General features: G+C 42.5%; 1 protein-coding gene across 15 annotated transcripts in view; it reads left to right on the top strand.

Annotated features, from left to right (window-relative positions):
• Positions 1-16,757, top strand: part of nfia (nuclear factor I/A) — a 678,190-nt gene that overhangs the window by 496,616 nt on the left and 164,817 nt on the right. For all 15 annotated transcript variants that reach the window (XM_055641846.1, XM_055641838.1, XM_055641840.1 and 12 more), the window contains one exon: positions 14,122-14,239. In XM_055641846.1, coding sequence (XP_055497821.1) covers positions 14,122-14,239 — 118 coding nt within the window. The remainder of the gene's footprint in view (positions 1-14,121; positions 14,240-16,757) is intronic.

Below are 16,757 nucleotides of genomic sequence, written 5' to 3'. Positions count from 1 at the left end.
GTCAAACATTTTTGAACGTAACATTTTTAATTTTTGGAGAAACTGATTACTGTACTCCAACACAACTATTAAATGGTTTTATAATTCAATAATTTGAAATTGGATTGCTCTAAAGTGCTGTGATTTAAAGTACTTACCATTTTTAGATATCAAACTGTGCAATTACCACGTAGATAAACGTAGGAATATATTTAAAAACATTTTTTTAAATAGTGTTTTAAAATTGTATAGAACACAAGGGGCTTCAAAAACACTTCTCAAAACTAGTGAACAATTCACAACTGAAGGAGAAAACCTATCGTCTTAGAATTCAAGCACAAATAAAGCTATTTTATTTCAGTATTTTACATTTAAAAATCTATGTGCTCGTGAATGAAATGTGATAATGATCAGTTCCATGTGGTTTTCAGCAATCTGGAAATATGACCAGGCCCTTGTGCCGCTGAGGTATTTCGTGTTAGTCTGCGCAGGATGACATCATTATCTTTGTGGTGGTTCTTTGGAGCTTTACAGGGAAACTTGGATTATACTGTCCAGGGATCAATCATCATTGGGCACTCCTTAGACAACTGTGTCTTCCCTCTGCAGTGCTGGACTGGGACCGCGAACAGATAAGCATCTAACTTATAGCCCTTGTCCTTCACTGCAATCTGCCTTCTTCTTCCCCCAACCCCTCCCTTTCTGTCCTTTCAAATCTCAGTCTTGAGACGAATTTAGGTAAATGTAGAAAAGTTGTGGTTCTGAAACTGAGTGCACAGTAATAATCAAGGAACAATGTTAACGCATTGGAAGCAGTTCAGAGGGGCTTCAACAGACAAATACCTGGTATAAGCAGGTTCCCTTATGAGGAAAGATGAACAGGATTGGCTTGTTTCTCAGTTTAGAAGAATGAATAAAGTCTTAATTAAAGCACATACGATCCTGAGATCGAGATAACGAATGAATGAATAATTGAATGAATGAATGCATGAATGATTGAATAAATAAGTGTATTGGCCAAGTTTGTACACATACAAGGAATTTGCCTTGGTGCTCCGCTCGCAAGTAACAACACGACATACAATAAACAATTAAGAATAATACTTAAAACATTAAAACATTAAGAATAAAGCATTATAGTTTAAACATGTGAATGAAATAAAATACCAGAGCAAAAGGAAGCTACACGCTTTTGGTTATTGAGTAGAGCTACTGCTCGTGGAAAATAAGTTGTTTTTATGTCTGGCTGTGGCGGCTTTGACTGTCCGGAGTCGCCTTCCAGAGGGAAGTGATTCACAGAGTTTGTAGCCAGGTTAAGAGGGGTCAGAGATGATCTTACCCTCTTGCTTCCTGGCCCTTGCAGTGTATAGTTCGTCAATGGAGGGAAGGTTGCAGTCAACAACCTTCTCAGCTGATCAAACGATTCGCTGCAGCCTCCGGCTCTCGTGCTTGGTGGCTGAGCCAAACCAGACCATGATGCAAACGGTGAGGACAGACTACGATGGCAGTATATAATTGGACCATCATTGCCTGTGGTAGATTGTGTTTCCTCAGCTGCTGCAGGAAGTACATCCTCTGTTGGGCCCCTTTGACTGTGGAGTCGATGGTGGCCTCCCCATTTAAGATCCTTGGTGATTATATTTCCAAGGAACTTAAAAGGCTCCACAGATGTGACTGTGATGTTGTTGATGGTGAGTAGGGGAAGGGGAGCTCTCCTAAACTCTACAATCAATTCCACTGTCTCAAGAGCATTGAGCTCCAGGTTGCTACGAAGGCACCAGGACACCAGCTGTGTCACTTCCTATCTGTAGGCAGATTCTCCCCATCCTGGATCAGTCCAAACAGGGTTGTGTCATATGCAAACTTCGGAAGGTTGACAGGGGAGTCTGTGGAGGTGCAGTTGTTGGTGTAGAGAGAGGAAAGGAGACGGGAGAGTACGCAGCCTTGCGGTGCTCCTATGCAGATGGTCTGCTTGTCCGAGACGTGCTTTCCCACCCTCACATGCTACTGCCTGTCTGTCAGGAAGTTGATGATCCACCGACAGAGGGAGTCAGGCACAGTCAACTGGGAAAGTTTGGAGTGTAGTAGCCCAGGTGGGTGTTGAATGCAGAGCTAAAATCCACAAACAAAATCCTTGGATAGCTCCTCTGGAGGTCTAGGTGCTGGAGGATGAAGTGCAGGCTGACTAGGTTGACTATGTCATCTACTCTATTGGCCCAGTATGCAAACTGCAGAGGCTCCAGTTTGTGATATTTTTCAGCTGGGCCAGCACAACCCTTTCAAGCATCTTAATGACTACAGAGGTCAGTGCGACAGGCCTGTAGTCATTAAGTAATCCTTGTCTTTTTGGGTACAATAGTGGAGACTTTGAAGCAGGCAGGGACAGTACAGGTTTGCAGGGACTGGTTGAAAATGTCTGTGTAGACTGGTGCCAGTTGTTCGGCACAGAGCTTGAGAGTAGAGGGGGAAACATTGTCTGGTCCTGGAGATTTCCGGCTTTTCTGTCTTCTGAACAGCCTCTCCACCTCCTCCATTTCTATGGTAGACAAAAATGCTGGAGAAACTCAGCGGGTCAGGCAGCATCTGTGGAGTGAAGGAAAAGGTGACGTTTCGGGTCGAGACCCTTCTTCAGACTGCGGAAATCCTCAATTTCAATTGTTGGTGATGGAGAAGTGACCAGACTGATGTTGGGCAGCAAGGAGGGGGTGGGTAGTGGACGAGGACCCAGTCTTTACATACTGGAGTCAGGCTGTAAGTGTGTGGTAAGTGGTGATTGGAGAGGGGTGGGCAGGAAAGGGCCCAGTCTTTGCAAACTGGAGTGAGGCTGTACGTAGATGTGGTGTTGGTTGGGGAGGAGCGGGTGCGGAAGGGTCCAATCTTTGCAGACTGGAGTCAGGCTGTAAGTGTGTGGTAAGTGGTGATTGGAGAGGGGTGGGCAGGAAAGGGCCCAGTCTTTGCAAACTGGAGTGAGGCTGTACGTAGATGTGGTGTTGGTTGGGGAGGAGCGGGTGCGGAAGGGTCCAATCTTTGCAGACTGGAGTTAGGCTGTGAGTAGGTGTGAAGTGGTGAGGGGGTACCAGGGTTATGTTTCTGTTTATCAAACCCACAATAGAACTTGTTCAGGTCGTTGATCGGCTAACGATTGTCCAAGGATCGGGAGATTTTCCTCTTGTAGCTGGTGATTTCTTACAAGCCCTTCCAAACTGAAGAAGAGTTATTAGCTGAGAACTTGCACCTCAACTTCTCAGAGTACCTTCCCTTGGCAGCTCTGATTCCTCTTTTCAGCTTGTACCTGGCCTGCCTGTAGAGGCCTGCATCCCCGCTCCTGTAGGCCTGTAGGGGTCCCATATGGTTGGCTGGTACAGAATGTCCGAGCCTATGGCATCCAGAGCAGGTTGGCAGATTAGTTTGATAATAGGAGGCAGAGTGTGGTGGTTGATAATTGCTTTTCTGGTTTAAAGTATGTGACCAGTAGTGTACCACAAGCATCGGCCCTGGGACTCCTGACATTTGTGACATACATTAACAGCTTTGATGTGAAAACATAAGTTATGATAAGTACGTTTGCACAAGATATGAAAATTGCTGTTGTAAATAGCAAGGAAGGTTATTTCATGTTGGTGCATGATATAGTCATTATAGGGGACTGCAGACCAGACAACCAAAATTGACAGCAACAGTGTGAAAGACAACTTCATGTAGTGGATAAGGGATGGTTTATAAATCAATCGGTCCATGAACCAAACAGCCAACAGGTTTTTATGCAATGAGAAATAATGCCTTTGCTAAGGGACCTTTTGCGGTATAATCATTATATGATAGAATAACAATTAAAAATGATTTACCATACTTTGAAGCCAGTGTAGTAAATCTAAACAAAGGATACTAAAAAGGTAGATGGAAAGCTATATTTAAAGTTAAGATGATAAACAAACAATGACAAACATTTAAGAAACATTGTTTGCAACACAGATTTATCCCTTGAAGAGACAAAAACCCAGAAGAAAACTGGTTCAGCAGTGGCTGACAAGACAAGTTAAAGATTATATTAAATCAAAGGAACAGGATTATAAATTTGCTTGAAACAGCAGTACGCCTGTGGATTAGAAAAAAATCAGAAGCTGGCAAAGAAAGATCCAGACTTTGACACAGACAGGGAAATGTGTATAGAGGAGCAGCCAAGCATGAAACATTAAAAAGTCTAAAATCTTCTAGACATATGTGAAAAGAATAATGTTGAGGAAAGTTAAAGTTGGCCCCTTACACAATGAGAGAGGAGAAGCAATAAAACAATTAAGAAATGACAGAAATTATTTTAAGCAATAAAAAAAAGGCAGATAAATTAAACCCTATGTTGTGCCTCTGCTGGTGGAAGAGAGAACAACGTCCAGAAATAGTGGAGATTAACAGGTCAAGTGCGAATGAAGAACTGATAAAAAAATATCAAGATTAGCTTTAAAAAAAGCGCTTGGAGAAGTCCGTGAGACTAAAACACAAAAATCCCCAGAAGTTGATGACATGCAACTGAAGATTTTGGAGAGGTAGCTGTGGAGATTGTGAATGCATTGGTTATCATCTTCCAAAATTCTATGGATTCTCAAGCATCACCATAGATAATATTTGGAATACCGCTATTAAAGAAGGGAAAGAGAGAACGTGGAGAACTGCTGACCAATTAGCCTAACAACAGTGGCAGGGATAATGTTGGAAGGTATTAATAATGAAATAGTAGCTTACAAAATAATAATTGAATTGGGCAGATCCTGCATGGATTTATGAAAGTAAAATTATGTATTATAAAATGATCAAGTTGTACATAAAATGTATTATGAAAATATATATTAGGCACTTTGGTGCCATATGACTGTGCTTACTTCTAATAAAATAAAATATTAAAAAAAAAAAAAAAAATGATCAAGTATTTTGAGGTTGTACCTTACCAAATCAATGTGTTGGAGGAACCAATGGATATGATATATTTGGACTTAGAAAGCTTTCGGAAAGGTACAAAACAAAAGGTTATTGAATAAAATTAAAGCACACAGGGCTATATTGACATGGATGAGGATCGGGATTAGTACCAAATGATCATGTCATATTAATGTTTTGGATCAAGAAATTAAATGTATTATATTCCAAGTTTACAGATGTGACCACGTTGAGCCTAAAATATTCATTTTTCTCTTAAGCATCGGAGATTGAGGAAAGATCTGATAGAAGTATATAAAGTTCTGAGAGACATAGATCGGGTAGACAGTCGGATTCTTTTTCCAGGTTGTAAATTTCAAAGACTAGAACGCATAGCTCTAAGGTGAAAGAGGAAGTGTTTAAAGAAGACTAGACCAAGTGGGACCCGTCGGGTCCCATCCCCCAATGCGGCGTCACAGGGGAGGGCTGGTCCCCGAACGCAATCCCCACCTCTCACCCATAGGTCGCAATTCTCACCACTCCCTGGAGAGGGACGGGGGTAGAGAGGGTGGTAGAGAGAGAGGGGGGGGTGGTAGAGTGAGGGGGGGTAGAGAGGGAGGGGGGGGGGGGGTAGAGAGAGGATGGAGGGGGGAGAGGGGGAGGGAGGGAGGGGGGGGGAGGGAGAGAGGGAGGGGAGGGGGGTAGAGGGGGAGGGGAGGGGGAGGGAGGGGGAGGGGGTGGAGGGGGAGGGGGAGGGGGGGGAGAGGAGGGAGAGGGGAGAGGGATAGAGAGGGATGGGGAGGGGGTAGAGAGTGAGAGGGAGGGGACTTGAGAGGGAGGGAGGGGGGTGAGGGGGGTAGAGAGGGAGGGGGAGGGGGGTAGAGAGGGAGGGGGGGTAGAGAGGGAGGAGAGGGAGGGAGAGGGAGGGAGGGAGGGGTAGAGAGGGAGGGAAGGGGGTAGAGAGGGAGGGGGAGGGGTGAGAGAGGGGAGGGAGGGTAGGGAGGGAGAGGGAGGGAGGGGGTAGAAAGGGAGCGGGAGGGGAGGGGAGTAGAGAGGGAGAGGAAGGGGAGGGGAGTAGAGAGGGTAGGGGAGGAGGGTAGAGGGGGAGAGGAGTAGAGGGGGAGAGGGGCAGAGAGGGAGGGGGTAATGACCCCACGCCATCTCTCTCCTCATTTCCCTCTTCCTCCTCCCGTCACTCCCGTTCTCTGCCACAGCACCCTCCCAGGTCGTAGAGCAGCGCCAGGGAATTATAAATAACTTTGGGAATATAGGTGGAAATATGTGACGGGAATATGTTTATCACCTCTACAGGAAAAAAGGTGAGTACAATGTGTGAAAATGGGAAGGCTGTGGCCTAGCGTTTGTAAGGAAATTATCTCTCTCCCTCTCTCTCTCTCTCCCTCCCCCTTTTGAGGTGACTGCAGGAGACTATGCAGTCGCCAGATGGTCACCACATGTTCGCGGGTGGTTGCCAGGTAGTCGGCTTCATGGTCGTGTGGAGTTCCCGCATTCTGGGAACTAGTCGCGGCCTCATTATGCTCGCCGTGTATTTTTCAGCCTGTTGAAAAATTAGCGGTGACCAGAATGAAGCCGCCATGGAGAGTAGCGAGAATTCTCGTGCCGTAGGTGCAGTGGTAGTGGGTTGCCAGGAGGTCGTAGGTTCTCGTAGGTTGTAGCCCGTGCTGACTGGTGAATTTCATTGGCACATTGGGGGAAAAAATCCATAAGCAGTAGTTTTCAGAACCAAGGATAACCGATCGGTAATGTTAATGTCCGCCGAGCTTCACAGCCGTGTATCTCTGGCTTCTTACAAGTTGTCTCCACTCCTTCTCTCCCCTTCTCCCCCCCCCTTTTTTTAAGGGACTTGCGTGACCCTTCCCGTACACTGTACTTTCACCGACTTAATTACAGCGCCAACCTTCCTGTTCATCGCGGTGTGTATCTGTATCACATTGGCTTTGCACAGTGAATTGCACTCAGACAGCGCTCCCCCCGCTTGCCCTGTCCCTCGCATACATAATGGGCTGGTGAAGGAAGCGATGTGTGTATGTATGTGTGTGTTCCACTCTGACAGTCGCCGTTCCAGTCACCGTTTTTTCAGGCGACTGCCGGCGAATTGACAGTCGCTGGCAGTCGCTTGAAAAATTGCCCAAGTGGGACTGGCCCATAAGTCTTTTACACACAGAATAGGGTGGTGGTGGAAGCAGATAATATAATGACATTTAGGAGACTTTTAGATAGGCACATGGATATGTAGAGAATGGAGGGATGTATTCCCTACATGTAGGTAGAGGAGGTAGAAGTGGGACCATAGTCAGCATATACATTGTGGGTTGAATGGCCTGTTCTGGTGTTGTATTGTTCTATGTTTTATGGTTATCTCACCTCTGGCTGCATGCCCATAATCAAGGTTCACAATTTCAAAATAAGGAGTTAGACACTAGACTTGAAATGAGAAGAAATCTTTGTAATTCTCTACCCAAGAAGGCTCAGTCACTGAATAATTCAAGTCTGGCATCAATAGATTTTTGGATGTGTGCAGAATCAAGGAATACTGCAGGAAAGTTGAGCTGATCTTATTTTAGGCCAGAGCAGGTATTGGAGGTGGAATTACTTATTCTTGCTTCCATTTCATGTTCTTGTATTCAGTCCCTTCAACCCATCCACTCACAATACTGACTCCGATGCTCTTCAATTCTTCTATCCTTTTCTCCCCGGATTAAACATAACCACATTATGAACTATAATTCCTTTCACACCCCCAGTCCCAGGTACGTCTAATCACGCTTACAACTATCGCCATCGTAAGTCCCTTAAACCTGGCTCAGGACTGACTGCTGTCATCCCTTTGGGCTCAAATGTAGTTTCTTGCAGGAATACTATGATTTAAAATTGTCATTGTTCCCCTCTTCCCCACCCTGCTACAACACCCATCCAGTGTATCCAATAGGCTGCACAAAAAACATTTGTCTCATATTCTTGCGGTGCCTGCAGATTGTAAATATGGGGTCCATGCACCTTCCCCCTGCCCACAAAGGTACACATCATCCCTTTCTTTCGATTAGTGAGGACCTCCACTTCCTGAATCTACTTTCTGTATCACCCCCTCCCTGTAACCAAAGCCACAGAAGGCTGTGGATATTTTTAGGGCAGAGATAGATAGATTCTTGATTAGTACAGGTGTCAGAGGTTATGGGAAGAAGGCAGGCGAATGGGGTTAAGAGGGAGAGATAGGTCAGCCATGATTGAATGGCAGAGTAAACTTGATGGGCTGAATGGCCTAATTCTACTCCTATTCCTTATAACCTTGTGATCTTATGACTTCAGCTGAAGATTCCTCTCTCTGAAATAATCTTACTACAGTTGAAAGGAAAAAAATAAAGAGTCATCACCCAGAAGCATGAACTTTTTCCCTCTCCACAGAAATTTCTGACCTTCAGATTATTATCTAACATTGTTTCTCTTTCCACCTTCTGGGACTATTTCTAACTTCTCTCGAGTCTCCTCTGATGACCTTGTTGCCTTTTTCCTGCTGCGTTTGCTCCTTACCACTTTCCAAGTGCTTGCTAAGGTCGGTTACTGGCTATTTTTCTCGAGTGCTATCCTTGCCTCCTCCTTTGTATCTCATTTGCTTTGCCAGCACTCCCAACCACATTGAGCCTAAAATATTCATTTGCTCTTGATTTCTTGTGTGCAGTATCAAGGGAGAACAGCTCGTTTCCAATTATATTAATGGATGACTTTATTGAACAATGAGGAGGTTATCTATTTGAGTGTATACCATGGGTGCTTTTCAGTGCCTTTGCATCAAGCTTTGATTTTGCAATGCATCCCCATTCGACTGAAACCATGCTCAATCAATAACCTATTAGACTTGCACAGAAATCTCCATGAAGTTGGTGGATTATTGTGTTTGTAAATGGAACTCAAGATAATTGTCTGGTCAATAGGTACCAGTAATTTTAGAAATGAGTTGCACACAATCTTATTCCGGCCAGAAATTGATCTTGTACTGCAGTGCAGGCATAACAGAATGGATAAACGACAGCATCTCACAATAAATCAAGAAAGCACTGAGGCGGAAACTTGTTCAGATTTTAGGACATATGCTCCCTGCTATCAGCACATCTGAGAATTTAGCAGCAGCTAACCTTTCTGTATTATAAAATGTATAAAATGCATGCTAGTTTATGATTTCACTCATTTGCATCACCCCTCTTTTAAAAGTATTGATTCTCTTGGGTGAGCACACATGCACTGTCAGCATTGCTCAATTGACCATGCTGCATGTTTAAACACAATTAGCAATTGTAAAAAAAATAAATTAGGACAAAGAATATTACCATCAACATGACTTCTGATGTGAGGATGTGTGAATATAGAGTCCAATCTTAACAAGGTGATCCATAATAATATCTTTAGCACAGGGATGTGAGACGCAACAAATGTGATCACCGAATTCAGCACAAATCAGGAATCTGTTAGATTTATTTGTCAGATATATTTATCCCCCAACAGTAACATCAGGGTCTTTAGTTATAACGCATGTATTCAATTAGCAGAGCATTCACATAATTGATCTACCAACATGTGCTATTCATACCTTGAGGAGATTTTGCAGTGGAGCGGACAAAACGTGTAAAAAAGAACTGCAGACGGTTTAAATCGAAGGTAGACACAAAACGCTGTAGTAACTCAGCGGGACAGGCAGCATCTCTGGAGAGTTTGAAGAAGGGTCTCGACCCGAAATGTCACCCATTCCTTCTCTCCAGAGATGCTGCCTGTCCCGCTGAGTACCTCCAGCACTTTGTTTTACGAATAAACTGGACCCTAACTGCACTGAAATTAAGATTCATTAAACCTGCCAAGCAGTATTTATGGTGGGAAATAGACAGATGCTGTTTTGAGTAAAGACCCTTTGAGATGCATCAGGCAGAATAAGTTGTCTGTCCATTACCCCCATAGATGCTGTTGGGTTCCTCCAGTTCTTTGCGTTTTGCTCAAGATTCCAGTATCTGCATTTTTTTTCTGCCTCCAAGAGCCCTGTATGTTTGTGAGGAACAGTGGTGGGAATTGGTGCTGTGGCATAGGTAGGCTACTTTCTTTAAAAAATGGTAGGACAGACTCCAAAGGCTGTTAACTTAGTCCTGATCCTAACTCTTATGAGAACTCTGAGCCATGAGAGAGCCATGCGGCCTATTGAGCCTGGTCTACCAAACTGTAGATTCTGAACCACTTTCCTGCACTGACTTAGTATTCCTCGATCACCTTAATGCTGAGAAATCTATCAATCTCTTCCTCAAATATATTCTGCAACTGAGCCTTCACAGCCCTGTTGATTCATCAACCTGTGGATGGAGACATTTCTTCTCATCTCCTTCCTGAATGGCTGACCAATTATTTTGAGACTGAGTTTCTGGTTCTAGACACCCTACAAAGAAAAATATCTAGTTACAGCTTGTAACAGTTTGTGCACAACAACATAATCTCTCATTCCTCAAATGAGTGTATAGCCCAGTTTGCACCAACTCATCTACTATGATAATCGTGCCGTACCAGAAATTAACCTAGTGAACCTTGACTGCACACCCTCAATCGTGTATATATTTCCTTAAATGGAGAAACCAGTCCTGTGCATTATATTGTACATGAGCACTCATCAAAACTCTTTATAATCCGAGCAACATGTCTCCGCCATATACTCAAATCCTCTTACAGGAATGGCCTATGTTTTATTTTTCTGCTTAATTATTTGATCTGCCAACCTGGTACATTTCAATGATTTATGCGCATGGACATTAGACCCCTCTGAACGTCAACACCCTTCAAACTTGCGGCATTTAAAAATACTTCAAAATGAAATATTTGAAATCACAATCTTCAATAGTCTATTGCATCTCCCATCTCTTTGCCCATTCAAATGTACTCACGGAAGTGTCTAAAATTGTGATGATTGTAAGCTTACATAAAAGTATAGTGAAACAAGACAAAACTGACTAATCCTTGCAATATTGCAGTAAAGTTCATTAATTGTCCCTGTGCAGTGGAAATTGCAACATATAATCCAGGTCTGAAAAGGTTAAATTGGCAAACCAAACTATCCTGTCAATTTTAATTAGTATACATTCATTTTATGGTAGAAAAGTGGCCATTTATCAAATACTTTACGACTTTAACACCTGAGGAGAAAATGTGTGAAGCCACAGAAGGTCAATCCTGAAGCAGTCGACTTCCCAAAGATTGTGTGTCTTTCTTTTTCCTGCTTTGCAAAGAATTTTACATGAACAGCAGCAGGGAACAGTTTTTTCTTTTGTTTTGGCCACCCTTTGATGCCTAATTGAGAAACTTTTACACAAAAAGACCCCTGCAATATTCAGCATTTTCACCCAAACACTTCAGCCTTTTCTTGTTTCTTTATATACCATCTTATGCTTCTGCACAGAATTTTGAGTTTTACCAAAGATTCCTCACATAAAATAGTTCATTTTTGGTTTGTTGTAAAAGAAAAGTGAGAATTTGCACAAACTGAAAGAGGAAAAGTCTTGGAATGGATTATGCTGTAGCTTAGCCCATTTTCCTTTGATGAGCTTAAGGACAAGATGGAACCTGGATGTAAAACCATTGCCATTTTTCGAGAGTATTGAGAAGATCAACAATTTCCACGGAGATGGGGTGGGTGGGAAGCTGTGCATTTTGCATTACTGCTTGTGTAGGCGGAGAGTAACAATTACTTTGAACTTGAAATGCACAAAGGAAGCCTAATTATGTTAAAATTGAACATAAAGCTACGTCCCAAGCTTTTTAATTAAAAAAAATATAGAGAAATGGTTCAACAGTTTTCTACCTAAACCTTTCTATAATAATTTTCCCTTTATTGATCTGAAGCAAAATTTATTTGCCACATTTATGGTAGATTACCGAGACCAAGTTAAGTTAACCTCTCTCCAGGAAAATAAATGTATCGGATTCTTCTGCACACTCCTCTCAACTATTGCCTGGGCCTCAATAGCATTTTATGACATTGGAATATTAGTATTTGAGTTTTGAACCCTGACAAGAAAGGTTGACACATTTGTGCATATGTTATATAACATCTGCACATCAACCAACATTTGTGCTATTGTATTTATTCTTCCTGTTGGTTATAATGAACTACAAATTATTTGCAAAGAGAACATATTGTCATTATGTATAAACAGTAGAAACAAGGAACTACTGATGCTGGTTTACATAAAAAGACACAATATGCTGGAGTAACTAAACAGGTCAGGCAGCATCTTGCAGGAACATGGATAGGTGAATTTCCGTGTCAGGACCCTTCTTCAGGCTGGTTGTTTTGCGTGGTGGTGGGGGGGGGGGGGGGGGGGGTGCTGCTGGAGAAGAAGAGGGCAGGACAAAGCCTGGCAACTAATAGCTGGATACAGATTAGGAGGATATTTGATAAGCACAACATGGTTGGACAAAGGCCACAGGTGAAAAGACAGAAGGTGTGAAACAAAAGGATTGAAGATTTGCAAATTGCGAAACTAGAAGAAGGAATGTGGGTGGAGGGGAGAAATAGATGTGCGTCTTGGAGGAGCACAGTGGAGAGAGTGGGGGAAATAAAGGGTTATAGAGAATTATATATAATACTAGATTAAGGTTCCCAGATCTAAATACATGTTCACCAGGGAGTGCTGGTCCCCCAACACAATATTCCACCTCTCCACCAATTCCAATATTGATGGCCAATGGGGTGGGGTGGGGGCTTTCTGGACGCTAGGATGTGTGTTGTGGGCTGAAGGGACTAGTTTCCAGTGGGCTAGTATGGACATTGTGGGCCAAATGGATTCTTGGGCTGGCAGCTCAGTCACCAAAGCCTGGTGTGCTGGCAGCTCACTCACTCCCGGCTGGTGAACTGGCACGTGACTCACGGCTATTCCTTGAAATTCCATTTCAAGCAGGGTGCAAGGCCACCAAATTCAAGTGCAATTTCATTCAATTTCAAGCAGGGTGCAAGGCCACCAAAGACAGAGAGTCATGACCTCTCCCTCCCCCATCTTGCAGAGACTGAGCCATGCCCACACTTCTGGGTTTTATAGGCCCTCCCCCTCCCACCGGAAGGGGCATGGCTTTCATGGCGTGATTGACAGGAGAGAGACTCTCAACATTTTTGAAACATTAATAAGTATTTAATTTTTCATCGATGGGAAAAATCCTCCTGTCCTTCGTAGCAGAGGGAGATTCTGAGTAAAATGGCCAAAAATCACAGCTGTAAGTGGTAGCGTTTTTTCTAAAATCAATATGGAGTGCAAACAGGAAGTGGTCAAGATTTGAGCTTTAATTATATAGATGAAGTACACAGTGCACCTAGAAATTCATAAATTGTTAGTAGATTGCACATTTTTCTAATTTGAAAATTAACATGTTATAAAGTTATAATTGGGTGATGGAATATCTAACGTGATCTTGAGTGTTTGTTTAAATGCAGTTATGAATCTAATTTTTTAAACTATAACAAAACTGATAATGGGTATTTGAAAGTCTAATTTCTTGATTGTTATCAGTTTAAAAATAGCATCAGTCCAGTCATGTTATTATAGTGCACCTCACTAAGATAAGCAGATTCATGTTGTAATAAATGAAAACTGAATTATACCGAGTACATCTTTTTTAAATATTTTAAAATCTATTTACAATTATTGTTCATCTATATCATTGTTTATAACCTTATTGTCAAGTTTGTTCTGAATAATAATGTCATCATATAGCTTTTATTTTATACATATTTTAATTCCAAACTGTTAAGCAACAGAGAGAATATTGTAAAAAAAAATGCTGAATGTCTTTAAAAGCAAATGTTCTTGGTATTCAACCTCAAAGAAGCAAATGATAAAGGATCTTAAAATTAGGCATTGCAGCTTTGATTGATTTTCTTAGAAGTCAGTGGGGCTGAGATGTGGCCATTTTTCTTTGTGCCTTATTGCATACACTGCATTAGCTTTCTCACTGAAAGTTGTCTAAATTGTGATAGGTATGATCCCAGGTCAAATTTTATACTAATCAGTCATGCCATTTCCTACAATTGCCTCACATTTAGAGCACATTATGCATTTTTTTTTTCATTAAAGGATTGCCAGGCATAAATGACCAGAAATGAGCTGACGGCAATCTGATGCATACCTATTGTAAATTTTAATATTCTGATTCAATTTGAGAGTATTTTTAAGAATTCTTTTTCTTTACTCTTTCCAGTACCAATAGCTGTTGGAACAGGCCCGAATTTCTCCCTCTCAGATTTGGAGGGATCTTCGTATTATAGCATGAGCCCTGGGGCTATGAGGAGGTCTCTGCCCAGCACGTCCTCAAGCAGGTAATTACAAAGTTTATTTAGAATTATTAAATAATTTCCAGGCTTATATTTATTAAAAGGGAATTATTTTAAGTTTAAAAAAAAAAGTATTCTCGAAGCTAGAGCCTCTGATTGCTTGGAATATTTTGGAACTGTGGAGAGATTTGGGCATCAATAAGTCATAGAACATATAAACATTTTTCCCAATTTACTCAGGCTGCTCATTATCGGACTAGTGTCTGGCATTGAATCTACATTGCAAGAAAGATTTTGAACGTAATGCAGTTCACAAACTTTTCTCAAAATTGTCTCCACTCATTAAATTAATTCTGGATTTTTTCAACGATTCTTTCTCATGCCTTGTCTGGGGTTTCATGCACCCTTAATACACACTATGCTCTTTTAAAAAAAAAATCACTGAGGTTTGTTTCTGTAAAATATTGAGAACTTCAGAATTTTAGTGAAATTTGCCTCTATTTGAGGAACCCCTCACAATTTATTTCAAGACTGTTACAGGTTGTTTCACATGGGGTTATAGGTTAATGCTGGAATTTGGATCCAAGAATGAGTTATTGGGTCAGAATTTTTTGAATGCAGAAAAAATTGAGGAAGGCATCAATTGCATGCTGCTTTTCTAAGCCTGTGCATCTCTTGGTACACTTCTGCGCACTGTACGCAATGCAAAGGCAGCCATGTGTCATTGTGTCTGACCTGTCCATCCTCATTTGGCTTCACTATTGACTATCTTGCTGAGCTAAGTGGGCGGATTCTCGTGTATGGCACCTCCGTGATATATCAGCCATTCCTCACGCACCTGGTGCAGTACGATTCCATTGTTCCTTTCAAATGTAAATGATGTGTTTATTTTTCTTCATGTCACTGTTTTGTCTTTTTCAATTTATAGTGATTGACAATGTTTTGAAATTTATAATCTAATGTTTAAAATAGGATAATTTTCAATTAATTTAATTTCAATAAGTTAATTAATTAATAAATGAATGTCAATATTTTATATGTCCATGATTATCAGAGACTTTTAATATCAGTAGAGCCTCAGATTGTGATGTCTAGAGTGTTTAAGAATGAAGTGCAGATGCTGGAAAGGTAGACAAAATTGCCGGAGAAACTCAGCGGGTGAGGCAGCATCTATGCAGCGAAGGAAATGGGCAACGTTTCGGGTCAAAACCCTTCTTCAGGCTGACTTGAGGCCTGGTTGTCAATCCCAACTTGAGGTCATTGTGGGTTGGGTGCAGAACCAAAGCTTTGAGGCCACTAGAAGCAATTGCCGCTGCAAAAGTTTAGTGTGACCGTCGTTCAGACAGAGTACAATGCTACTCGATTGTTAGTTTGATTGTTGGGAGACTTAGTTACAGGAAGAGGAAAGAGCAAGTTTCTGATGAGATTCAAAAAGATGCATCATCAAGCCTGGAAACAATGGCTCATCTTCCTCAAAGAAAAGTAACGCAAGGGTTAAAGTTTGTTCTTTGACAATCTCTCAATACTTTCTGATGCTCACTCGTGGATATAAAGTCATGCTGTAAAATCTACAAAATCATTCACAAACACAACATCCACACCAGATCACTTTTCTGTAGGGATTCTATTGTCTTCCAGTTTCTCCTCCTTCTTATTTGTTCTGATCTACACCAGTGCCATTGACATGTCTTTCATTTCTCTTAACTGTGGCTTCCCCTCTACTAGAGTGGGCATGAATCTTAACTGGAATTGTTCTATTTCCAGCACCTCTTTCACCCACACTCCTCCTCCTCAGATCGAGGGTAGAATTATCCTCATCTCTCACCCCACCAGCTTTCATGTAGCAGAAAATCTCATAGTTTTCAATGGGATTCCACCACTGGCACATCTTCCTCTCCCCTTTCAGCGCTCTGAAGGAATCAATTCCTGTATGAGTACTGTCACGGAAATCGCTTTCAAAATATTGGGGGGACAGGGGGGACACAATTTCTTGGCGACTGCGTGTGCATACACACACACACACACACACACACACACACACACACACACACACACACACACACACACACACACACACACACACACGCACACACACACACACACACACACACACACACACACACACACACACACACACACACACACACACGGCTTCGGAGACTCAAACCAGCGCTAAATGCAGCTCAACTCTGCCTGTCTCGCCGGGTTAACCTACAGCCCTGCCTGGACTGGCGGGAGACCAGTAATGCTTCTCCTCGCTGGCTGTAAACCTGGGCCATATTTCCCGCGTCCAGGCAGGGCTGTAGGTTAACGGGGCGGGTCAGGCAGAGTTGAGCTGGGTTTAGCGCTGCTCTGTGCTGGCTGTGGGCCTGGGGCACCGCTCCCGTCTGACTCCCAACGTCTCTGGCCACCCCTGGGGGGACACTCGGGTGAGGATGGGGATGGTCCAGTGGCGATTCGGCAGCAATTGGAGAGCCGGGATCGATCCTGGCTGTGGATGAGGCGCAGATCTGTGTCCGGGGCTGCTGAGAGTGTTTTGGCACATCTCCCTTCTCCAATCACC

Source organism: Leucoraja erinacea, chromosome 10, assembly GCF_028641065.1.
Source record: "Leucoraja erinacea ecotype New England chromosome 10, Leri_hhj_1, whole genome shotgun sequence".
Taxonomy (NCBI): domain Eukaryota; kingdom Metazoa; phylum Chordata; class Chondrichthyes; order Rajiformes; family Rajidae; genus Leucoraja; species Leucoraja erinaceus.
Note: the sequence above shows the minus strand (reverse complement) of the source record. Positions and strands in the feature narration are given on the sequence as shown.